The 27,253-nt window shown below is 45.4% G+C and overlaps 1 protein-coding gene across 3 annotated transcripts in view; it reads right to left on the bottom strand.

Moving 5' to 3' along the window:
* The window catches only part of LRP8 (LDL receptor related protein 8), a 395,061-nt gene that overhangs the window by 54,532 nt on the left and 313,276 nt on the right, over nt 1-27,253 (bottom strand). For all 3 annotated transcript variants that reach the window (XM_082266025.1, XM_082266024.1, XM_082266023.1), the window contains 3 exons: nt 19,828-19,947; nt 8,813-8,938; nt 4,132-4,303 (listed from right to left, as the gene is read on the bottom strand). In XM_082266025.1, the coding sequence (XP_082122151.1) occupies nt 4,132-4,303; nt 8,813-8,938; nt 19,828-19,947 (418 nt within the window). The remainder of the gene's footprint in view (nt 1-4,131; nt 4,304-8,812; nt 8,939-19,827; nt 19,948-27,253) is intronic.

Consider the following 27,253-nt stretch of genomic DNA (forward strand, 5'->3'; position numbering starts at 1 on the left):
GGATGTCCCAATGAAGGGACAGCTAGGGAAAAACCTCTGGGATGAAGAGGCCATATGCGATTGGATCCGAATCGGGCTGCTCTAGAGCTGCTCGATCCAGTAAATCAGACAAAATCTGATCGCTCTCAGTTCCGATACCCTTATTGGTAATCTGGATACTATCGGAAGAAATGACTTCCCCTGGTTGAGCATCGGAGACTTCCTGGTCCGCTCGCTCAACCGGATCCGATTGTCCAGGGAATCGGAATTCTGATTCCATTAAAAAAGAATCTCCTTCAGGAGAATTCGGGTATGAGACTGGGTATACGGTACTGCCTCTAAGAAGGCCACCATCAGTCCCAGCCAATTGACGGACAGCAACATCCGAATCGTTGACTGAACCTTCTGGAGTTTCCCAGCAAGGAGAAACTCTCTTGCCCAGGATGTATCCAACCTTAGGCCCAGATAGTTCAGTCTCCTGGTGGGAACCAGGGATGATCTTTGGGAAAGCGAAAAAATGCTGATGTCCTGCGATGATGGGGATATAAAGATAGGCATCCTATATGTCTATGGACGCCAGGAAATCTCTTTGATGCAGGGAGGCCACCACTGTACGGATGGACTCTATTTCTTCCCAAGTCCAGATTTGGACGCACCTTGCCCTCTTTCCTGGGCATTGTGAATAGGTTCGAATAGAACCCCTGAAACCGTTCAATGTTAGAAAGGAAGAATCGCACCGGTGGAAGTGATCGAAACTCGATCCTGTGTCCTCCAGAAACCGGTGAAGACATCCCCCCCCACCCCAGAGATGGGTAGGGGCGCATCAGGCTATATTCTTCAGGCTTGGCTGAGCCGGACTCTTTGTTTACCCGACCAGCGCCCTTTGAAACCCCTCTAAAGGGGCTTTGGAGGGTTTCGCATTATCGCCCGCCCTCGCGGAACGAACAACTCTATATGAGCAGAAAAGGAAGGTCCTCGTTAGTTACGAGGTCTTTTTATCCTAACAGTCTGTGGCAAGACAGCAGGTGGTACCGTCTATCCTATAAAGAGGAATTCCTCAAACGGATAGCACCTAGCCATGCGTTTGGAAATAACAGGGGTTCGTTTCTAAACGACCCCATTTGGGTAAAGGAAAATCCTTCGCCCTTTTGGTAGGCTAACAAGTACCAAAAAAGGAATCTCAGTTTCAGCTACCTCTGCCGGTGTAACCTCAAGACTAAAGGTTTCCCGGACGGACACAACTAGTGCATCCACCACTCTTGTGCTATGGCGGAGGCAGAAAACGTGCTCCTCACTGCTGAGGAGATATTACCTGAGACAACAGCCCCCTGAGAGGGACCTGCAACTGCATTGACCAGTTCCGAATCCGTATCTGAAGTATCTGATAAACAATAGGGGTAGGCGGGGGTCGCTTCTTGATCCCCGTCCCTGACAGGCCACCTCCACCTGGGTTACCAAAGACTCCAAAACTGCAGATAATGCATTAAAAACAAGTGGGGTACTGGAGGGTCCTGCGGCCACCTTGAGGGGATCAGGTGGGGATACCTATGCGGCAGGGTCAATGATTATACAAGACACTTGCCAGCGACAAAAAATGACAAAGTAAAAAAAAAACTTTTTTTTTTTTTTTTTTTTTGTGTCCCCCAGTCGCAACAGCGCCCCTCAGTGTTACCTGCCTTTTTGGACCCCACAGAGAGAGAGACAGACCCCAAGGCTCATCCCTGATGCACAGAAGTTTTCATCAGCTTGCTCAGTGCTTGTCTTGTTACAGACAGGAAGTCTTTGGCCCTATTTCCTGGGTAAAAGAGGCGGCTCCGCCCCTTAACACGCCTGCCGGCTCCTCCCCCTGGCTCCATGAGGTGTTTGAGTCACCTCAAACATGGCCGCCCCCATGCTGGAGACACGAGGCTACACCAAAATGGCGGCCTCGTGCGATCTACATGTCTGCAGAAGGATCTCGGCCTCACAACCCTTCACCCTCATGGTGGTCAGCGTGGTCGGCGGTACCGGACCCTGGCGGGCCGTATGCGGTCCGTGGCCGTCGGGAGGCATCTGCTTAGCTGGAGGAATGATCTGGAATGCAGTATACATGTATAGACATCGCCCTGTGGCTACTGACAGGTAGGATACCTTATACTATCACAGTAAAGTTCTAGTACTGCCACTGACTACAATCATTTACACATTTTTACAATTAGATTGTCAGCTCCCAAACCAAGCCTCCTGGCTTCTTGTACACAAAAATCACACTCAATTAGGGGGATCTGTGACATGTTATAGGATAGAGGGGAACCCATCCTTACCATTACAGAGAGGGGCCCGCGTTCACCACAAGACCCGTCAGGGGGAAAGGGGGAACATACTACTCACCATACCGGAACCAGGCGGGCGCCAACTCCTGACAGTACCCCTCTCCACCGAGGTAGGAGGGCTGTCGACCAATACGGGCGCCGTGACTCATGGTCTTTGGCGTTTCAGCGAGACGTTTAACTCGCAGGGTCAGTCCCCGTCCAGTGGGACTATGTCGCGGCCGACCCAGCGCGGAGCTATGGCCTGCACGCGCTCGTAGGCTGAACTGGGGTGACCACTGGATCTCAACATCCAGCCCGTCGCCCAGTTCAGCTTTCTTGCTTGAAGATCTCACAGGAACACTGGAGAAAAAAAGCTGTCTTAAAAAATTATTTTCTAAGAAAAAAATCCTGCCAGGACCGAAGATCCCAGCAAGGTATCTAGGTCCTTACTCCTGACTAGACAGAAAAAAACTGATTTGCTGTGGCAGAGAGGGAGAGGATATACCCTCGGGGACTGCCCCTGGGGTGTGGCCAGAGCATTTTTCATTTCCTGTCTAGTCCTACTCCTGTGGAGGCAACATAACCCGAAGGTGCTGTATCACCGAGGACTACGTCTGTCAATGAGCGATAGAGAAATATCTCCTAAACGGTACATGTTTAGGAGATATTTACAGTACCTATAGGTAAGTCTTATCATAGGCTTACCTATAGGTACAAGTGTCAGAGGAGGGTTTACTTCCTCTTTAAAGCTGGTACAATGACCGCTGCCCCAAGTTTCCTGGTTCAGGGTGGCTCCTTTCTCTTGCAGTATCCGTTGGAGCCACACTTTGCATGCAGAGACTAGACTTTCTACGCTGTGTGCATCAATAGAAAACACACAGCCCCCAAGCTTAGGATGGCAAGGCACTCCCCTCTTCCTCCCTTCTCCAAGCTAAAAGGCTAGCTCAAAACTACACTATCCACTGTAGAGATGAAAGAAGATAGCCCAAGCACCTTAACACATCACACGGCCTGAATAGTTAGCAGGTAAAAGCAGCCTCAGCTCAATTCATCCATGCCACGCCCCCAACGCATTTCGCACTGCCCCAAGGGCTTAATCATCTAGGTCACACTATCCACTGTTAAAGCTTTCAAGTGAAGACTGGAAGTTTAGAAAAGCAGCATGGAGAAAGCAGGAGCCAACAGCATTGAAAGTTGTAAACTGCAAGTGTTGGGGTAAGAACAGTGACAAATAAGTTCACTCTGGGAATGTTTACTTTATTGAGCTCAAAAACTAAAATATGCTTAAAGCAGAACCAAAGTTGCAATATTTATCTTGGCTTCAGTGGTCCGAGGTCCCTCATCGGTGCCAACATCTTCTTCCAGGTTCTGGTCTTCAGCCATCTTGACTGCAGACCCGGGATGACATCACTCCTGTGCATGCGCAGGAGTACAGTCATCCTGGCAAACAGGCACTGTGCTGAAATGGAAACTGATCTGGACATGCACAGCTTAGTGTACAATCTAAATAAATGAAGGGAAGAAGCAGCGCCATCTGAGTGTAGCAGGTAGGTACATTTACTGGGTTCAACAAATTGGCAATTTACAAGCCTCTGGGAAAACAAGCGCTCATCAAGAAATATGGGTCACCACTATGTGAGCCAATGGGTTGGCATTCCTAAACGCTGGGGGCGTCATCGTGGATGGGACTTTTTTTTAACTGTTAGCAGTTTTTTTAATTGAGACTTTACTTCCACGCTAATACTACTTTAATACATAACTAAATACAATTGTTTTTCTAAATATGCCTGGAATTCCTCTTTAATAAACAAATTCACCACCACTTAAGAGGGTCAGTGACACCATTCCCATCATCTCTTACCTGTAAATCTTCCGGTGAAAGAGGTCACACCAATAAATCTTTTTGCTGGTGACCTCTACATCCAAGGACACCACATTTTTTAGCTGTGAAGCGAGACGAGAGTAATCTCGGCGTACTAAGTCAATCTGGCGTAGCTCATGTCGGTTGGTGAAGATAAGGTATGGACTCTGCCCTGCGGAGAACAGGAGAACATGGTCACTGACTCGCTACAGCATCAGTAAAATGCCAGACAGGAAGATTTTATTTATAACTTTAAGATTGTGGGGCTGTAGACTCCCACTCCAGAGAAAATTTCATGAAATACACACCGTAATATAATGTTTTCACAGCTTGATCAGCAATTCAATTGTAAAATTTAACAAACCAGAAATTGCTTCATTTCTAGCTGGTGGAAGTAATAAAGAAAAGTTTCCCTAACTGTTATATGCACATTATTTTGCTTCTTGGGAATATACAATCCTAAACATTTAAAAAGTGCAGCGCTCAAAGATGGATCATAAGTAAATTCATACAAATATATACATGTAAATAAATATAGTAAAAACAATTGTGTTGTGAAAAAAATGACCATCAAATAAAAAAAAATAAAAAATTATCCAAAAAGTCCTCCACAACCGTGAGTGAAATATATAGATAACAAAAAGTTAATTTAAGTGATGAATCCACAAAATATAGAAATATGAAGGAAAGTCCCAAAAAACATGTAGTAGTAGAGAGAGAGAGAGAGAAACTCCATTTCGAACTGAAGAAGTAGTAGAAAAACCTCCACTAAGGTTGTGCTCATGTGAATAAATACACCTTACCTAATAGCAAGACCACCTATAACAGGTGGTCAATCATGCTCTGTGTATAATCCCTGCGGTCAGGGAGTAGCCCTATCCCTCAAGACGTCCGTTTTGTGACAAAACGCGTCAGGTGTGGCCAGTGAGAGTGACGCGATCTTGCTAGCTGGGACCCGGAAGTAGATGGATGTACAGCACATGGAGAAAGCGGTTTGTTTATGTACTGCAACATATCATGTTACTTGCTTTTATTATTGGTCTTGTGATAATTTTTTTTAATCCTGTATATTAAACCTGTTTATTTAAATACTACACCATGAGATTTTCTCTCCATTTCTCTTGACTTTTGGATGGATGTTATTGAGCAATACAACGAAGGTCTTTTAGGAGTTCTAATGATTCCCTGACCACATGGATAATACAAAGAGCGTTTTTGACCATCCGTTATAGGTGGTCTTGCCATTCGATAAGGTGTATTCATTTACATGAGTACAACCTTGGCGGAGGTTTTTCTACTGCTACTTCTTCAGTCAGAAAGGGAGTTCATCTCTCTCAGAGGATTCACTACTCACATGTTTTTGGGACTGTCCTTTGGGTTTAATTTTTTTTTTTAATGTTTAAAAGCTTTCATTGAGGTTTAACACGTACAAATGAACAAGGTAACACATGCCATCACAGAAAAGCATAAGAGTACAAGACAATATTGAGTAAGGTATTCAGGTTTATACATTCGAGTAGCAAGGCATTAAATGTCAGCTAACGTGAAGACAAAAAAAAAAAAAAAACACGCTAAACATCATTGTTAAAGATATGGAAAGCTAGGTAGTTACCCTGAAGACTGTGTACATAAGTATAAAATGAACCTTATGAATAAGAGGGGGAGGGAAGGTGGTTGGAAAAGAGATAGCGATCGTGCTGAGCATTCTGTAGTCAGGCAATATTATATGGGTTTTAGGAGTGTGTGGGCATTAAGCTTGGGCTCTAAGAAGAAAGAGGGGTAAGTGAGATTGTATTCAGAATGATGGGGTTAGGGAGTATCACCGAAACCTGTACCCCCCTTTTCTTTCTTTTTTTTCCCTTCTCTCTCCCCCCCCCCCCTCCCTTAAACACCACCCTCCTCTTTTCTCTGTTCCCAATGTTCAAGCTCCTATTAATTCCTACTATTGGTATTGTTCATTAATCTGACGCCAAATCTAAAAAATTAAGCCAACAGGCCCATATTTTGCAGAAAGAAGCAGGCGTCTCCCTAGCCTGATGGTTCCTAGTTCCTCCATTTCAGCGATTTTCTGTACCCGCTGAAGCCACTCAATGGTGGTAGGTGGAGTCGTTTCCTGCCAGTGCATGGGGATATATAATTTTGCTGCATTGATTAGATGGAGGACCAGAGACTTTTTATAAGCCAACTGAGGTATGGATGTGTGGTGCAAGAGAAATTGAGCGGGTGTGTAGTGTGGGGAGTAGGCTGTGATGCTAGAAACAAGTTGGTGGACTTCTGTCCAGAAGGGTTGTTTTGCTGGGCATGCCAACCAGATATGGAGTAATGTTCCGAATTCTGTGTTACAAAGCCAGCAATTAGGTGTGACATTGGGGTAGAATTTGTGAATTTGTAACATCTTGAGTACAGTTTAAATCCGTTTTCTTGGTTTGAAACATTTGTTAAACCTTTATGGATATGTGTATACACACGCTCCCAATCCTCTGCCTCGAGATCCATGAAAAGATCTCCCTCCCACTGCTGACTGACCTTGTTCATTTTGGTATCGGAGTCGGTCAACATAGGTGTATACATCTCTGAGATCAAAAGTCTTCGGGGCTCAGTTCTAGAACATGACAGAAGAGTCTAATTTGTAGATAAGTAAAGAAAGAGATAGGGTGACCTGAGAATAGGGAGGATAAGGCCTTATGTGTTAAATTTACACCCTTATCAAATAACTTTTCTTCTCTTATGGGTGTGTTTCGGGGTTGTCAAGAAATGTTAATGAGAGACCCGGAGGGAACTCAGGGTTTTGTTGATTGCGGTTAGAGGGCTTGGGGAGGACGAGAGGATGAGCTTCCTACATGCTGCCTGGAAGACCTGGAGCGTGTAACCTATTAAAAGATGCTTAGCGCCATCTTTCGGAATCATGTTGGGTCTAATCCACGAGAGGTTGTGTATCGGGATCGGAGAGAACAAGTCCTCCAATTTCACCTATGCCTTAGTTTGGGCATGCACCTGCCAGTCAATCACCCTGGAAAGGTGACATGCCCAATATTATTTGCATAAGTCTGGAAGGCCTATACCTCCTTTTAGCTTGGGGGTCAAGAGTTTGTCCTAGCTAATCCATAGGCGCTTAGACATATAAAGCATGTGCATATTTGTATGTACGAGGTGAAGAACGCTGGTGGAAGTTTAATATGGATCGTTTGTAAGAAATAAAGGATTCTGGTGAGGATGTTCATCTTAATAATTGCCGCTCTCCCAAACCATGAGAAAGGTCCAGGGTTCCATTTCTGGAGGTCTAGTTGACGGCTTTTAGGAGTGGGAGATGATTCCTGGTGTAGAGTTCAGACAGTTTTACGGGAGTTGTACTCCAAGATCTGTTATGGCATGTGATGCCCATCCAAAGGGGAAATTGTTCTGTCATTGTAACACTGTATTTTGCGAGAGGGTCACGTTGCGCGCACGGGATTTGGAAAAATTAATTTGTATGTTTGATAAATTTTTAAACAGGGAGAAATCTTTTAGCAGATTGGGAATAGTGATGATGGGATCAGTAAGGAATAATAGGATATCATCCGCATAAGCCGCTAGTTTGTGGGAGTGTCCCCCAACATTGATGCCCCTGATTTCGGGATTTTGTCTTATTCTACAAAGCATGGGTTCTGGAGTGAGGGGAGAGAGGGAGCGTCCCTGGCACGTCTCATTCGAGATCGAGAAGGCATTAGATAGATGACCATTGACCCTGACTTTTGCTGTTGGAATTCAGCATGTGACCCTGGAAGTCCAGTGCTTTGAGAACTTCTGTCGTGTAATCCCAAGCCACTCTTATCAAACGCCTTCTCTGCGTTCAGTGATGGGAGGAAGCCAGGCTGGTCGGAGGAGGATAGCCAGTGATGAAAATTAAATTGCTTTCAGGGTGTTGTCCCTCGCTTCACGTCCTGGGATAAACCCTCTTCATATTTCTATATTTTGTGCATCCATCACTTATATGAAATTTTTATATATGAATCTATATATTTCACTCACATTTGTGGAGGTGGATTTTTTAGATGATAACTTTTTTTTTGTTTGATGGTAACTTTTTCACAACAGTTGTTTTTACTATATTTATTTACGTGTGTGTGTATATATATATATATATATATATATATACATATACATATATATATATAACGCTGGGGGATGGGAGTCTATACAGCCCAATGATAATCCATGTATTTTCTGGCTGTTACTTGGAGTCCCACAAGATAGAATCACAATAGATGATAATAGTGAATAGTTTTTTTATTTTTTTTATTTGACTTATCAATAAACTATTCACAATTATCATCCATAAGCTACAGTGTGCAAGAGGCCTTATTTGTGCTGGTAACTTATCAACAAAAGTGAAAGAAAATGCCAAAGGAATAGAGAGTACATTTTCCAGTGGGGACGCTAGTACTGGTGACCCTGATTTCAAACGCTTTGAAGGGATTTCCTCTCACTTCTTGTAGCTATAAGACAGAAAATTAAGGGATATATCTTCAATGAGCCACCTATGGCAAAAAAAAAACCTGACAGGGGTTATAACCCTTCCTTACTCTATCCAAAAGGTTTTTCCTTCAGTTTTACAGAGCAGTCACAAAACTTCTGTACATTATAGGTTCTCTCCTGTACATGTTGTAAAAAGAAATGGCATCCTGGTGCCTAACAGACTCACCGGCAGCTTTGCAGATTTTGGACACGCCGTCCATCTGATATCCTTCATAACATTCACACTTAAAGTCTCCCTTGTAGTTTACACAGATTTGACTGCAGGCATCAGGGTTTTCACACTCATCAATATCTAAAATCATAGAAATGTTTTAGCTGCACATCAATAATCACAAATGACCATCACAGGGTGTATTTAACAAAGCAGCATGAAAGGCTGTGATTTCACCTTTATTGAGTTCATAGAAGGCCAAACTACTAACAATGGTTTCAGACTTATTTTTTTCAGTTACTTAGATTTTCAACATGCCCTTTGTCTGATTAGTGAGCCATCATAATCTCTTCTACATAACTCCACTGTTACTAACATTTAATTTTGGGATAAATATGCAAAACAAATATGAATCAGAACTAAAGAACTAAACCTCAACCTAACCACTTAAACATAAACCTAACCCTAGCTTTATCCCTAAACACTTAATCTGAACCAAATACCTAATCCAGGCATGAACCGGTCTATTGCCCAATTAGAGAAAAGAGACAGGTTCACTTTAATGCCATCGCATCACCTGCACATTACCCTCCCTTCATTTCCTTGCTGCTCTGTTTGGCCACTGAGAGTCGAGCCGAGACTTAAAGTGGTACTAAACCCACAATAGTAAAAATCAGTCTGTAAATGGAGTAAAGCATGCTTGTTATACTCATTGCTGTGGAACCTAAGCGGTTAATCCTTTGAATTGTGTAAAAAGGTTGCTTGATCCTGTCTTATCTGATCCTCCCCTTTTTCCATTGTCCCCAACCCATCTGCTGATAGTACAGAGCTTTAGAGTCACTCTGCACATGCTCAGTTTGGTGTGTATTGCTAGAGTTTTTTTTCTTCTTGGGTGGGTGAATGTGATTGGCACAAGGTCAATCAGCACGGTCCAGAGGGTCAGGGGTCCTGCAGCCTCATAGGACAGTTAGAGTAGAATGAAAACTCCTCCTACAATATTTAACCAGACACTGATAGAAGTCATAAGAATGCTATATACTGCTGATGAGAAAAGGTATTTAGCAGTTTATATTTACTAAAATAATTGCATTTCCATGTTCTGTGTACTGTGGGAGATCAGATATAGTGAATGCAGGACCCTAGGCTTAGTAACGTGGTTGTAAAACTTTACATATACCCAGTGAAGTGAATGGCCTCAGGTGATACACAAAGATGACACCAATCCTCCTACATAAGTTGTACCTATCTGCAGTCTTCTCTTCTCTACATCTATTCACATTTTGAATAGTTAAAGCTTGTCTGAGAGTTCAGGAAAAAAGGGGGCGGACAACTAAAGTTACACACTGAAGAGCTCAGTGCGGAGAGCTTTGAGAGCTGATTGGAAGAAAGGGACAACCCCCCTCCCCCCTTCCCCACATAACACAGCACACAGGAACAGATCTGAGGCTATCATTCAGCTGGATGTCCCTCCCCTGTCACTTTTTTTTCTCTTGGTGTCAGGAAAACTTGTCATAAGTAATTTATGCTGATAGCAGAGGAACAAGGCAGCAGACAGAAATGACAATTAGTGCTCTAGATTGAGACAAGCTCATTTTTCATGTGTGAAGTTTCCAACCACTTTAAAGCTTACACAGGACTGAGGACTCTCCCCCACGTCCCTATGTGACAGTGCCCAGTGTCAAAGCAGCCAATCACCAAATCACCAGTGCTGTCACGTGGGACAAAGGAGAGGGGTCACATGGTAACTTTTAAATGTTCCTGCTGGCTGAAAAAAATGTCAAAAGAGCGAAGGAAAGGAGAACGTGTGTGGGACTGCAGCAATTGGTGTTGTGGCTGCCTAAATACATAAACTGGCATTGGAGATTCCTCCATCCATGCTGTCAGTGTTGATGGCGAATTAAATGATTTCTGAGCTGTGGATAGTGGCCTTAGGTAAAATATGCCATATAACTGGCCTTAAAAATGTTGCGCTGGTACCAGGGATAGGCACGGACCAAGGCTGTAGTAGACACTTTCCAAAGTACAGACCTTCGTGAAGAAAACCAAGGTATATTTCAAAATAAAACTATCAAAAAACACTCTGTCTACTCTGGTCTAATCCCTTTAGAGCAGGCCAGGGTCCCCATAGATCCCCCTTTAGAGCAGGGTCCCCATAGATCCCCCATTAGAGCAGAGTCTATATAGATCCCCCTTTAGAGCATTGTTCCGATAGATCCCCTTTAGAGAAGGGTCCCCATAGAATCAGGGAAATCTATGAGGGACCCTGGCCTGCTCTAAAGGGGGATCTATGGGGACCCTGCTCTAAAGGGAGGATGTATGGCATAGACCCCCCTTTAGAGCAGGCCAGGGTCCCCCTACCCCATAGATTATCCCCCTTTAGAGCAGGCCAGGTACAGACAGGGTCCCCCACAGATCTTTGTTATGATCCCTGTCTAATTCTGGGGCTTATGAATAGGATAGGACATACACTGTCAGACTGACGAGTTAAGTGACTCACAAGTCACAACAAAGCTGGGACGCAGGTGGGCCTGGGCAAGCTGCGCCCTGGTACTGAGACCGGCGGGCACGACACAGGTAGGTTAGAGGAGGAAGTTCCTTTCGTCTCCCTTCTCCTCCTCTGTCTGAAAGTCAGGGCCTGGGGGTGGAGCAACATGCCAGCAGTGAGCAGCAGTGCACCTGATTGGTTAGGATGCAACCTACCAACTCAGGTGATACACAGAGATGAAACAAATCCTCCTGCATAAGTTGTACCTGTTTATCTGAAGTCTTTTCTTCCCTAAATCTGTGTAAAGTCCAGAATTTATAAGCTTGTCTGAGCGTTCAGAACAAAAGGGGGGGGGGGGGGAGCTGAAGTTACACTCTGCAGAGCTTAGTGAGGAGAGCTTTGAGAGCTGATTGGAGGAATACCCCCCCCCCTTCACACAGCACACAGTAACAGAGCTGAGGCTGTCAATCCCAGGCTGTATGCTGGAGCTTCCTCCCATCATCTTTTCTCTCTAGGTGTCAGGAAAACTTGTCAGTGATTCATGCTAATAGCAGAGGAATGAAGCAGCAGGCAGAAAGGACACTTTGTGCTCTCAACTGAGAAAACTACACACTATAGAGCAGTGATGGCAATCCATGGCACATGTGCCACAGCTGGCAGGCAGAGCCCTCTCTGTGGGCATGTGAGCAGGGCGGCCATTTTTTCCCCTGTCCGTAAGAGAAGAAGAGTGCCTGTAAAAATATGCTGGTGCTTGGTCTACTGACTCGGCTCAGGCTTTACAAACAGCGTACACACAGCCTCCTGCAGTCCTACCCCCTTCCCCCCTCTATGCATCTCGTCTATTGGCTTCCCCGAGATGCCAAGGTCAGGCGCAAGGAGGCAACTGTTAGGTATTATTTATGGGATCCTGGCCGCAGCGTGCGTCCGTCCGCTGCCTCGGCCAGTTAGCAGCTCTGGGTTGGCTTGGTGGGCGGGCTGGGCAGGGGAAAATCAACAAGGCTGGCCAGCCAATGGGTTGTTTTTTTTAGGAAATGATTTTATATTTACCCTGTCAGGACAAGTCTGCTCATTGGAAGAGAAAAGGCTGAGTATCCCAGCACAGCTAGAGAACTGACCGCGGTGTGTTCTCCTGCTTAGTGTGGTCAGTTTTTATTAGGAAAGCATAGAGACTGTTAGGAACACAGGGGATTTCACACAAGGGAAGCAATACAAAGAGAACGGGATACTTTCTCAAACAAGTACATGGTGCAGCAGGCACATATCAGGAATATGAAATGTTGCGGTAACAAACACTTTAAAGTTACCTTGGACTCATTCATCTGTTTTCTGATCCAGTGCACCTTTTATTTCTATGGTTTGAGCTACAGTTAGTGAAGAGGCGTGACAGGCATGTGCGCCTCCATTTTGTTGCTTGCTACCATTTTCTAGCTTGACCTGTGTCACGCCATTTTGGTACAGCACTGAATTCTTTGAGTTATTTCATTATATATTGTTAAGTTGCTTTAAGGCTTTAGTTATAGAATACTCAGACCTATAACTCATTTAAATGTCCCTAACACGTTAGCTAAAGATACATTCTGTTTCCTGAAGATATCTCACATCTAGTTCCCATAGACTTGTAGGTTTTGCAATATCCAGCAAACATTTTAACCCATTGTATAGTTTTTTGAGAGCACTCTCCCCCCTCCCAACTGTGTTTCCTGTGCATTTTTCCTGCATAAGAACTACTGCATTTTTGAATAAACCTTAAGAATGCTTTTCACCTGAACAATGACTGCCTAGTCTCATTTTAACAGTGACAAAGTATTCTTCCAGAGAACTCTGTTTTCTTGCATAGAACAGATTGGACTTTGCTAATATATATTACGAGGTGGGCATTTGGCCCAATCACTTTCAGTTAGTATTAGAAAGTGCCAACTTTAAAATGGTTGTAAACCTCTAACATGAAATATAAACAAAGCATATCCCTCTATAGTGTGTAATTGTCTCAATCCAGAGCATTCGGTGTCATTTCTGTCTGCTGCCTCCTTCCTCTGCTGCCTGCATGAATCACTTCTGAAAAGTTTTCTTGACCCCAAGTGATAAAAAAAGGGACAGGGAAGGAACTTAAGTTATTAAAAGCCTCAGCTCTGTTCATGTGTGCTTTGTAAAGGGGGGGTCCCTACTCTCCGATCAGCTCTTAGAGCTCTCCCCACTGAAAACCTCAGCTCTGTTCATGTGTGCTTTGTAAAGGGGGGATCCCTACTCTCCGATCAGCTCTTAGAGCTCTCCCCACTGAAAGCCTCAGCTCTTTTCATGTGTGCTTTGTAAAGGGGGGGTCCCTACTCTCCGATCAGCTCTTAGAGCTCTCCCCACTGAAAGCCTCAGCTCTGTTCATGTGTGCTGTGTAAAGGGGGGGGGGGTCCCTACTCTCCGATCAGCCCTTAGCGCTCTCCCCACTGAAAGCCTCAGCTCTGTTCATGTGTGCTGTGTAAAGGGGGGGAGTCCCTACTCTCCGATCAGCTCTTAGAGCTCTCCCCACTGAAAGCCTCAGCTCTGTTCATGTGTGCTTTGTAAAGGGGGGGGGCCCTACTCTCCGATCAGCTCTTAGAGCTCTCCCCACTGAAAGCCTCAGCTCTGTTCATGTGTGCTTTGTAAAGGGGGGATCCCTACTCTCCGATCAGCTCTTAGAGCTCTCCCCACTGAAAGCCTCAGCTCTTTTCATGTGTGCTTTGTAAAGGGGGGGTCCCTACTCTCCGATCAGCTCTTAGAGCTCTCCCCACTGAAAGCTTCAGCTCTGTTCAGGTGTGCTGTGTAAAGGGGGGGGGGGGCGGTCCCTACTCTCCGATCAGCTCTTAGAGCTCTCTCCACTGAAAGCCTCAGCTCTTTTCATGTGTGCTGTGTAAAGGGGGGGGGGTCCCTACTCTCCGATCAGCCCTTAGCGCTCTCCCCACTGAAAGCCTCAGCTCTGTTCATGTGTGCTGTGTAAAGGGGGGGGGGGTCCCTACTCTCCGATCAGCTCTTAGAGCTCTCCCCACTGAAAGCCTCAGCTCTGTTCATGTGTGCTGTGTAAAGGGGGGGGGGGTCCCTACTCTCCGATCAGCCCTTAGCGCTCTCCCCACTGAAAGCCTCAGCTCTGTTCATGTGTGCTGTGTAAAGGGGGGGAGTCCCTACTCTCCGATCAGCTCTTAGAGCTCTCCCCACTGAAAGCCTCAGCTCTGTTCATGTGTGCTTTGTAAAGGGGGGGGGGGCCCTACTCTCCGATCAGCTCTTAGAGCTCTCCCCACTGAAAGCCTCAGCTCTGTTCATGTGTGCTTTGTAAAGGGGGGGGTCCCTACTCTCCGATCAGCTCTTAGAGCTCTCCCCACTGAAAGCCTCAGCTCTGTTCATGTGCGCTTTGTAAAGGGGGGGTCCCTACTCTCCGATCAGCTCTTAGAGCTCTCCCCACTGAAAGCCTCAGCTGTGTTCATGTGTGCAGTGTAAAGGGGGGGTCCTTACTCTCCGATCAGCTCTTAGAGCTCTCCCCACTGAAAGCCTCAGCTCTGTTCATGTGTGCTTTGTAAAGGGGGGTCCCTACTCTCCGATCAGCTCTTAGAGCTCTGTCCACTGAAAGCCTCAGCTCTGTTCATGTGTGCTGTGTAAAAGGGGGTGGGGTCCCTACTCTCCGATCAGCTCTTAGAGCTCTCCCCACTGACCTCTGCAGAGTATAACTTCAGCTCCCGCACCCTGCTTTCTGAAAGCTCAGACAAGCTGTATAATCTGTGTAATTTGAATAGCTGTAGAGAAGAGATGCTGCAGATAAACAGGTAAAACTTCTGTAGGAGGATTTTTTTTCATCTCTGTGTATCAGAGGCTGGTCACTAAGTTTTTTTTTTGCAGTTTTTCCTTTAACTGATTTAACATACAAGGTGTGACTATTCCCAGCACCTCTTTATGTTTCATGTGGTGCACTCTAAACCCAGTAAAGTTCCAAACTGTTTCCAGCTCTAACCAAATTTAAAATAAAAGATTAGGCTTGTCTTTTTTGCAAAGACAAATGTGTTATTGTGAAGTTGGGCGACAACATTTTATCCAAAAAGCAAATTTTCGGCTAGCTATTCTACAGAACAAAACTACCAGCTGCTTCCGATAACCCAAAAACCAGCAGCCTTGAATGATGACACTATATGCAATCTCAGACCCTGTGCAGATATGGATTTCTGAATAGGAGCCATAACTCTTTTTACACAATGTTAACTGGTATTTTTCTTTTATTAGCCTGTGTGTATTATAAATCACTTCTTTTTAGAGACTTTCAAAGATTTATAGAGGTTAACTGGGTAACCACAAGGAGACAGTTTCCATTTAGTGCGTACATACAAGAGTTATTGTTGTAATGATTGAATTAATTCAATTACCTGCAGTAAATATTCCATATGTAGAATATAATGGACATCTGCTAAACCGAACTTACATCAATTATCGTTTCTCTCAAGGCTAAAAGAGGGCCAGAGTTCTCTGTTCTACACTTGTCTTCTATTTCCATAGCTGTTCGTATGCAAGGACTGATAATGGTAACATGTAAAAAGACGTAAAACTGTACATTGCCACTAGCAAATTGAATTAACTTTAATTTTCTTTTTGATTAACTGGTCCATTATTAAAAAAAAAAAATAGCACTTTGCCTATAGCAACCAATAAAGTGTTTCATTTTCAAACCTGTACTGGATAATGTCAGAATGGAACTTAAGCCCAATTAAACTTTGGAATAAATCAGATGAATACATTCCAGGTAAAATTAAAATAAAAGGTGTTCAATGTATTGGAGTTAGTTCTCTTTCTAAAGCAGGCACGGCCTGAGTGGAAAAGCCTATCCCCTCCCAGCATGCTGCAGAGTCTCCATGGGGAAGCAGTAGTCTCTCTGCAGAGGTCAACCCCCCCCCCCCGCTGGGTAAGAACCAGAGTTCTCCAATAAGTGGGGAACATGAGCTCTGCTAATTGTTCTGATGTATCTGGAATTATTTAGCTTATTTAAAGCGGAGTTCCGGCCACGAAAAAGTTTTTTCAATAGAAATACCCCCGGGACAGTCAGGGCTAGTACATTCCACAATGGATAGCTTCTGTACTGTCCCGGGTCTCACTTACCTTTTAGAAGAAATACTTACCTTGAAAATTTCTTCTCCAGCGCTGCCATCTCGGATGTGGGCAGCTGAAGCCAGCGCATCCTCTTCCGTGTCCTCTTCTCCTAGAATGCGCCTGCACCGGCCCCAATCGTCACTTCCGGTGCGGGCGCGTCATCCCTCCACAGCTTCTGGGCATGCCCAGAAGCTGTTTAGAAGGGAATGACTCGCCCGCACCGGAACTGACGAGCGGGGCCGGTGCAGGCGCATTGATTCCTGGGAGCGATGACGTTCAGCTCCCAGGAATCAGTGCAAAGAGGAAGTGACGGTGTGGGCCGCGGCCACAGAGGGAGGAAGTGGAAGGAAGGGGAGTTTATTTTTCTTCAATAACAAGGTAAGTAAACAAAAAAAAAAATCATAACTATCCATTTATTTTTCAGGTGACGAAAAGCAAGCGGATGGCCCAAAATTGACTATGTCGATTTTGTGGCTGGAACTCCGCTTTAAACTGAAGGTTAAAGTGGGCTTCAAATAGGGCCTTGCAATGCAAGGTCCCCTTTAGGCCCCTTTTACACTTGTGCAACCTAAAAGTCATGTGATTTTACAGTAATTTTGAATGGACTTGAAGCAATGCCTATGTCTATGTCTATGGACTTCAAAACGCAACAAAGTCAAGCCAAAGTAGTGCAGGGACTACTTTGAAGTTGTTGCGACTTGACGTCGCACAGATATGAATGGCACTCATTGGAAATCAAGGAATACGACTTGCCATGCAACTTTGCCAGTCCCAAGTCGCAGGATAAGTCGCACAAGTGTATAAGGAGCCTAAAAGAGAAGTAAAAAATTTACTTTTCTTTGCAGGTACATTTCCACATACCTTCTGCAAGTGTTTTTTTAAAGTGGGAGGTGGCCTGGACATTATAAGTGGACCTTGCTTTAAAAGTTTTAATCTGACATTTTTCAGCTAGAAATAAAAAGGAAGAACTTTATTAATTGCAATGGGCAAAGTGCTGTGTGTTTTTTTTTTATGATGGACCTGTTGTTTTACCACTTTCTGACCACAGTATGTATATATTGTATGTGTGTGTATATACACTGCTCAAAAAAATTAAAGGAACAGTTTTTATTCAGAACATCAAGTCAATTCAACTTCTCCTGGAATATTGATCTGGTCAGTTAAGTAGCAGAGGGGGTTTGGTAATCAGTTTCAGCTGCTTTGGTGTTAATTAAATTAACAGGGGCACCAGGTGAGCAACAATGAGATGACCCTCAAAAACAGGAATGGTTTTACAGGTGGAGGCCAATAAAAAAAAATTCCTATTCATCTTTTCTGAATGTTTTTCACTAGTTTTGCATTTGGCTAGGGTCAGTGTCACTATTGGTAGCATGAGGCGATATCTGGACTCTATAGAGGTTGCACAGGCAGTCCAACTCCTCCAGGATGGCATATCAATACGTGCCATTGCCAGAAGGTTTGCTGTGTCATCCAGCACAGTCTCAAGAGCATAAAGGAGATTCCAGGAGACAGGCAGTTAATCTAGGAGAGCTGGACAGAGCTGCAGAAAGGTCCTTAACCCATCAGCAGGACCAGTATCTGCTTCTTTGTGCAAGGAGTACCAGGATGAGCACTGCCAGAGCCCTACAAAATGACCTCCTGCAGGTCACTGGTGTGAATGTCTCTGACCAAACAATCAGAAACAGATTTCATGAGGGTGGCCTGAAGTCCTCTAGTGGGCTCTATGTTCCATGCCCGACACCGTGAAACTCGATTGGCATTTGCCATTGAACACCAGAATTGGAAGGTCCGCAACTGGCGCCCTGTGCTTTTCACAGATGAGAGCAGGTTCACCCGAGCACATGTGACAGACATGAAAGGGTCTGGAGAAGCCGTGGAGAACGTTATACTGCCTGTAACATTTTTTAGCATGACCAGTTTGGTGGTGCGTCAGTGATGGTCTCGGGAAGTATTACCATGGAGGGACGCACAGACCTCTACAGGCTAGACAATGGCACCCTGACTGCCATTAGATATCCGGATGAAATCTTTGGACCCATTGTCAGACCCTACGCTGGTGCAGTGGGTCCTGGGTTCCTCCTGGTACACCACAATGCCCTGCCTCATTTGGCAAGAGATTGCAGTCAGTTTCTGGAGGATGGAGGACTTTATTCCTTTGAATGGCCCCCACGTTCGCCTTACCTAAATCCAACAGAACACCTCTGGGACATTAGGTTTTGGTCCATTCGACGCCACCAGGTTGCACCTCAGTCTGTTCAGGGACTCAGTGATGCTTGGTCCAGATCTGGGAGGAAATACCCCAGGACACCATCTGTCGTATCATTAGGAGCATGCCCCAACATTGTCAGGCATGCATACAATCACGTGAGGGCCATACAAACTACTGAGTAGTATTTTGAGTTGCTGCAATGAAATTTCAGCAAAATGGAGTAGCCTGCTGCATCATTTTTTCACTTTGATTTTCAGGGTGTCTTTGAATTCAGCCCTCTGTAGGTTGATAATTTTCATTTCCATCAAACGATGTGGCATACTTTTGATCCCAACACATTACCTAGTCCATATCAGTATATATATATATATATATATATATATATATATATATATATATATATATATATATATATATTAAAAGACCCCCCCCCCCATGCATTTCACACAATAAACCGATAACCTGTAAAAGCTTTTAGAGCATCGCTCATGAAAGATTTTTTGTACCGTAATTTGTTGCTATTTGTCAGATGCATGCAATTTTCAGTTTTCACATATTTGGTATTTATTTACTCAACGCAACATCATCTTTAATATATTAGCCCCGGTTCACACTTATTCGCAGCCTGTTCCCGCATCGCAAACGCACCCCTGGCAGTTCACACTGCCATATGCGATACGCTGGGGGTGTCAATGTAATCTTAACGACACCCCCAGTTTGATCGCATATCGCAGTGCGATCTTACAGTTTGCACAGGATCGGATCGCACAAGTGTGAACCGCTGTGCGATCCGATCCTGATGCGGCTGCAAAAAAGGGTCCTGTGCGTCTTTGCTGCGGGTGCGGTGCAAATTTAGCCATACAAAGTGTATGGCTAAACTCGCACCGCACAGCCGATCGCATGTAATGAAGGAGCAGTGCGCTCCGACATTACATGCGATCGCCGCAGCCGCACTAGTGTCAACCGGCACTTATACTAAACAATTGGGTATTATATTGTCTTTGTGTGCACTAAAATTTATTTTAGTGTATTTTTCCTGAAAATTTGCATTTGATAAATGGCTGTGCAAATATCATTTAACATAAAAAAAATGACAATTACCGCTATTTTATTCTCTAGGGCCTCTGCTTTTGGAAAACAATACAATGTTTGAGGGTTCTAAGAAATTTTCTAGCAAAAAATGTTGATTTTAAGGTGTGTGAAAAATTTTAAAAAATGCCCCGGACAGTGTGTGACCCTTACCTCCACAAGTCTTCTTGTCTATTAGTTTGTAGCCAGTTGGACAATCACATTCGTGCCCCACCTTTAAATCTTTGCAGATATGCGAACATCCTCCGTTGTTGATCAAGCATTCATTGACACCTGAAAGAAGAAGGGCAGAGTTTAAGGTATTTCTAAGGCCCCTTTCACACTTGTGTGACGTAAAAGTTGCACAATTTTGCTGCGATTTTGACAGGACTTGAACCAATGCCTGTGTAATCTTGAGGTCTATGGACCTCAAACCGCATCAAAGTCAGACCAAAGTAGTGCAGGGACAACTTTGAAGTTGCACAGATATGAATAGGATTGGAAAAATGAATTGGAAATCATGGAGTATGACTTGTCATGTGACTTTGCAGTCCAAAGTTGCAGGACAAGTCGCACAAGTGTGAAAGGGGCCTCAAAGCCAAAAACATATTTAAGATCTCAATTCTATCTCCCAAATATCTGCCTTACCTCTGTCTGAAGCTGGTCAAAAATTGACTTGTTTTATTTCTAAAGCAGCCACAGATTTAGGGACCAAACCGAAACCCAGATTTAAGGACTAAACCGAAACCCACCACGTGGAGTCTCAAGGCCTCTTTGCTCAATGACCCTCCTATTTATGCCAAGGTAGAAATGGCGATACGCCAATATTTTATAGAGTATCAAGCTACAGACACCTCTCCAAGCATTAATTGGGCAGTGCACAAAGCCACAAATCGTGGCAAGTTGATTCAACTTGCTTCTAGGACCAAACGCATACATGAAATACAACAACAAGAACATGACCTACAAACGATACTACAACAAAAGAAAAACCTCCAGATAGACCTAAAACATAGGATCGACGCAGCACACACGGCACTGAACCTTAGCCTTACCACCAAAGCGGAGAAGCATCTTCGCTGGTCTAGACACCGATTCTACTCAATGGGAGACAAATGGCGCTTTTCCACTGCATGGAACCGAACGGTTTGGCTCGCTTTTGTGGTTTTCCACTGCTGGTACCGCATGGTACGGTGTAGGAACGGTTCGGTTCGGTACGGCGGCGCTTTTCCACTGCATGGAACCGAATGGTACGGCTCTCAAAAACAGTACCTACTCGATTGTGGTTCTAAGAGGTACCATATCCCACAATCCTTTGCATGCAGTCACTACTAGCCACTGATTGGTCAGAGAATCCCACCCACCCCGTTGTTATCCCACCCACTTAACTTTAGTACTACTTTAGTGGAAAAGCAAACCATAACGTACTGTACTGAACCGTTCCAACACCGTACCATGCGGTACCAGCAGTGGAAAAGCAAACCGGGCCAAGCAGGGCCGAGTAGAGCCGAGCCGGTACTTGCAGTGGAAAAGTGCCAAAACAGACTACCTTTATTGAGTCTGCATTGAGGTGAGCACCCATTCACAAGGGGGTGCACAGTTGTTGCTGATCTGTGACACTCTGGTCACTCACTCTTTTTGGGAAGCACCGGCCACATCCAGGTGGCTTGAGCCCTTATAGAAGATATCTGCTTCATCACCTATTATCACTAAGACTATCATATTGGATTCATTTATCGGTCTACCTTTCCAGCAAATATTGATATTTATCTAATTTTTGTTTGATGTTTTGATCACTGGGACTGTTATATTGAACTTTCGATTTTGCACTTTACACTATTTTGCATTTTATCCGAGTGTTTATTGTTTTATAATTTTTTGCACATATATTTATATACATTTATTGATTTTTTATGATTGTACTATTATATATACAATATTTTTTGCTATTGATTTGATTTATTTACACATGTCACTAATTTTTTATTGCCATCTCTACTTATTGATTCATTGATTGGTAATTAGATATTTATTGCGCAGCACTATTTTACTATTTATGTACCATTTACACTTATATGAGAAGTGAGGTGCTTGCAGCAATATATTATCTGATTTAGGGATGTTGCTCGCGGGATCCCTTGTCTGAAATGCACACTTGGTGGTCCTGTCCAAAAGTAAAACGCTTCTGGATCCGTATTTATAATTTCATCTACTCACTTACACAGGTGAATTTAATTAAATTGCCACAGCAAGCTCTTCTGGGACGCCCAGTTGAAGCAACATGAAGACGGACAGGAAACTTTCAGCCTTCATTTTTACTGCAGCCAGGTTAGCAATAGCCAGGTCCTGGAGGACACCTACTGTACAATCCGTTTTGACTTGGTGAAAAACAAGTTGTCATGGATTATGGTGAACGAACGCCTCTCAGCAATCTTATTAGACAAACAAGCTTTGTTTGAAAATACTTGTCTGACCCCTTGTAAGCTGCCAGAGATCCGATGAGTAAATATCATGGAGTGCATCTTCTTTCGCTTAGTACTCTCTCTTTCTTTTCATTTACTCCTTTTCCTGTACTCTCTGTAGAACCAGGGAGATAGACGTTGCTAAATGTATTGCACTGAACAAAAAACATTGAAGGGTTGGCCCCCAGTTAAAACCGGTTGCCGGCCAGGCAAAGTGACGTATGGGTACGTCACTCGCCTGTCACTTGCATGTAAGCCAATAGCGGGCGAGCGCGCGCCCGCCCTGGCTCGATCCCTGGGAAGTCCATGCGTGTGACCGGCGGACCCGATGTCCGCCGGTCACTCGCGATCGTCCGCCGTGAAGGGAGAAAGGCAGGCGGCTAATGTAAACAAGCCGCCTGTCATTCTCCCCTGTGTAGGAATAGTGATCATACGGTTCTACTATGTAGGACCGTTGATCACTGTTCCTACACCAGCAGCCATGTCCAATCACAATTAGAAGCACGCCCGTAGGGACACACTTAACCCCTTCTTCCCCAATAAAGTTTTTTTTTTTAAAGGTATTTTATTGAACAAACAAAACAATACAGAACAGAGAAATAATCGGAACCATGTCAGTTGAGGAGCCAAAAAAAGACACACACAAGACTCCATTTCACAACAAAAGCCATGACAAAAATAACATACATAGCTGTCAGCCGTACCATTAGTACAAAACCCTAGTCAGAGACTGAAGAAGCAGTCCGGTCAGAGTCCACCCAAAAAGACCAAATTTTCCGGAACTTCTTGGGGCAGCCTCTGGCCTCATACGTCATTTTATACAGAGGCAATGCCTGATTAATGAGAGCAATCCATAATGGAACGTCAGGGGGAGCAGTAGACTTCCATCTAGTAGCTATAGTCTTCCTAGCATAAAAGAATGTCAAGCGGAGAAACAATTTAGTACGAGCAGGGACGTCCTCGTCATCCACATAACCCAGCAGACAACGAAGGGGGCTACAAATATTGGATAACTGAGAGATATCTGCAATAAAAGCTGTGACTTCCGACCAAAAGGCCCGGACAGGCGGACAGTCCCAGAACATATGAAAAAATGAACCATCAGCAGCATTACACTTGGAGCATAACGGAGAAGGCAATGTACCCATTTTGTGCAGGAGTACTGGGGTATAGTACGCCCTGTAAAGAAGCTTCAATTGGATAACCCTATCCCTAGAGGAGATAACAACAGGTATTTGTTCCGGAAGGACGTCTTGCCACACCTCATCCGACAATTCCGGAATATCCTCCCGCCACTGAGACTCAACCACCGCGAGCCGTTTGGAGTGAGAATGTAAAAGTCGAGTATAATATGTAGAGACCAGCCTCTCATGTGAAGAGTCAGAAAGAAGGTTTTCCAAGGGGGTCGGTTCAAGCGAGACATCACGGAGGCCAAACTGTGCGGCCGCCGTGTGTCTCAATTGCAAGTATCGGTAGTAAGCCGTGGAGGGCAGACCAAAGGTAGATTGCATGTCCGCAAAGGACCTGAAGGTTCCCCGGACATACAAATGAGAAATAGATTTCACCCCTAAGCGGGACCAGAAAAGGCCATCATCCCGGCTAAAGAACTCCCTCAGCCGCGGATTGCTCCAAAGGGGGGCATTGGGAGAATGCAGCTCCGGAGGGTCGGAACCATCCAAGGCCGCAGCTGCGAAAATCCGCAGGGTGACAGAAACAAGAGCAGTGTTCGGTCTGCCCATAACGGACCTTCGATGTACCAAGTTTTGCAGTGACTCATAGGAGGTGAAAATAGCCGCTTCCAATGAAGCCGCAGCATTAGCATCCTCCGGGTGGAACCACCAATGAGCGTGGGCCAATTGAGACGCGAAGTAGTATAGACGCAAGTTAGGCGCAGCCAGCCCGCCCGCGAGAACCGGCAGCTGCAGAGCATCCCTGGCCACACGCGCCGCCCGACCCCCCCAAATAAAGGAAGTCAGGAGCGAGTCAATGGCCTGAAAGCGGCGCTTAGGGACATATACCGGGGAATGGCTGAGCACATACAAAAAACGGGGGAGAAAAATCATTTTAAAAATATTAATCCGGCCTAGCACCGTGAGGGGAAGCGTAGACCAAAGCCGCAGTGAGGACCTAAGACGGGCAACCAGGGGATCCAGGTTGTTGGAAAAGAATCGAGACAAGGGGAGCTGAATCTCAATCCCCAAATATCGAAACCGATCCACAACCTGGAGGGGACAAGAGGCAAGGGAAGGGGGCAGAGCCTGGGGATCCAGGGGGAACAGCGTGGACTTACTCCAATTCACCCTGAAACCAGAGAAGTGACCAAAGCGTTCGATAACATTCAACAGAATAGGGAGGGAGTGATAGGGATCCGCCAGATATATCAACATATCGTCCGCGTACAGGGAGACCTTTTCTTCCAAGCCATTGATCACAAAGCCCGCAATACCCTCACAAAGGCGGATCTGCGCAGCCAAGGGCTCAATGGCCAGGGCAAACAACAGCGGAGATAGCGGACATCCCTGCCTGGTGCCCCGAAAAATGGGAAAGGGGTCCGACACAAAACCGTTCACCCGAAGACGAGCACGAGGTAGATAATACAGAAGGCGGACCCAATTTATAAATCCGGGCCCAAAGCCAAATTTCGCCAACACTTCCAATAAATAAGGCCATTCCACGGAGTCGAAAGCCTTATGAGTGTCCAGGGTCACAACGACCCTGGACCCCACAGAGGCATGAGTCGTCTGAAGGTTAGTAAAAAGTCTACGCAGATTGATCGATGTAGAACGGCCAGGAATAAATCCCGACTGATCCGCACCCACCAAGTCCGTGACAACCGTATTCAGACGCCTCGCGAGGACTTTGGCGAGAATCTTGACATCAGTATTAATAAGCGAGATCGGTCGGTATGACTCACAGAGAAGGGGGTCTTTACGTGGCTTGGGGATGAGCACAATGAGAGCTTCTGTCATAGAGGGTGGCAGACGTCCCTCCTTCAGAGCACAATTGAACACAGTCAGTAAATGGGGGACCAGCAATTCTCTATAGTGCAAGTACCATTCGATAGGAAAACCATCCAGGCCAGGTGTCTTATTGTGTGCGAAAGTGGCTAGGGCCTTGTTTATCTCATCCGCAGTCAGGGGCGAATCCAGAAAACTAGATTGGCCGGCCGACAACTTAGGCAAAGTAATATCATATAAGAAATCATCAAGTTCAACAATGGTATAATGAGCTCTAGATTGGTACAAGGAGGAATAAAAAGCAACAAAACTGGCCAGAACATCGGGGGTTTGTTCCACAATGACACCGGCGTGGCTGGTAATCCGAGGGATGACACAGGGCTGGTATTCCGGCCTAGCCAAATAAGCCAAGAGGCGACTGTTCTTATCGCCCAGTTCAAAAATGCGCTGATTTTGATAAAGGAGTTTCTTCTGTGTACGCTCCACAACCACCAGATCCAAGTCCCGAGCCCTGGCCCGCCAAGAGGCATGGTGCTGGGGAGTAGGGTCATCAGTATATTGTCGTTCAGCCGCATGCAGCGCCAGTTCGGCGTCAACCAACTTAGTCTGGCGAGCCTTCCTGGCACCGCCCACGGCAGACGAAAAGGTACCTCTCATGGTCGCCTTAAAGGCCTCCCAGGTCAACAATGCAGATCCAGCTTGTTTATTGAGTGCCCAATATGAATTCATCTCCGCCAACCCCTGGTCAGTCACTGCCTGGTCCGCCAGCCACAGGGGGCTGAGCCTCCAGAGTTTATAATTAGGGGGGGACCCCAAGGCGAGATCCACCAGTAAAGGGGAGTGATCCGATACTGCGCGGGGCAGATACCTGATACCCGAAAGAAGACTTAGCAGTTCCCGAGGGAGCAGGCAGAGATCAATGCGGGACAATGTATTATGGGAGCTGGAATAACAGGAATACTCAGTAATCCCCCCATGTTTCCATCTCCAGGCGTCCAGGAGATCCAATTTGTCCAAGTAGGAGCATAAAGGAGTTGGTGCGGAGGAGACAGCTCCAGACCTGTCCAGAGCAGCATCGAGGACCGTATTAAAGTCACCCGCCATAATAAGGGGACCCTCAGCCATTTCCAAGACCAGACCCAGCATACGGTCAAAAAACTGTCTAGTAAACGGCGGAGGGACATAAACGTTAACCAGGGTATATGGCTTACCCAGAAATTCGAAGACAAGAATAATAAAACACCCCGAAGGGTCAGTCTTCAAATGCTTGATGGTGACAGGGGCTGATTTTGCAATTAGAATCGAAGTACCTCGAGCATACGAGGAATACGTAGAGTGTAGCGCGTACGCCACATGTGCCCTCTTTAGGGCCATCACCCTGGACCCCTGGAGATGGGTTTCCTGCAATAAAACAATGTGTGGGCTATGACGTTTTAAATATTCGAAAACCAGAGAACGCTTGACTTTAGAATTTAGCCCCCTGACGTTCCAAGAGACTAAACGGAGAGTAGACATAGAGAGATGTTAAAAATCAGCGTTGGTGACCGGGGGGGTCCCAAAAAAGGGGGAGGCCCCCCCCCGAGCACCAAGACCTCACAATATGGCAGGCAAAACCACTGGCAGGCAATATGCATAGGAGGAGAAGGCACAGACAAGAACCTAAATATTATCAAGTACAGCAAGGCAGAAATAAAAATCGTAGCACCTAGGCGTAAAAAAAATCCCTGATAAGAGTCCAAGAAGACATGACGGAGTAAACGCAAATCAAAAAAAGGGGGGAGAGACCCCCACAATCCCAGAGAAACACAAAAACAGTAGTAACCCAACACCCGTCCCACCCTAACCCACCCGGCCCTCAGTCCCCAACAGTTGAGAGCTTGAAATCCCATAACCAAAAAACAGTGTAGTTCAGGGAAACGTGGATCTGCTCGTCCTAAAGCAGACAGGAATGGTAGCAAAAAAGGAAAAAAGGGGGTGAAGGGGAGCAACCATCCCCAAAAATGCCCTTCCAGAGGAACAAGGAGGGTCCCCCCATTCAGGAGGACACCCGACAATCACAAAAAAGAGTTGTAAGAAGGATCATAGAGTATAACGGTGCATCCCAACGACATCCAGGAGGAAGAAAGGGAAACCTAGCAGCAGTAGCAAGACACAGGCCAGCGATCACCGACGAGGAGACCT

Source organism: Pelophylax lessonae (genome assembly GCF_965119305.1).
Source record: "Pelophylax lessonae genome assembly, chromosome: 8".
Taxonomy (NCBI): domain Eukaryota; kingdom Metazoa; phylum Chordata; class Amphibia; order Anura; family Ranidae; genus Pelophylax; species Pelophylax lessonae.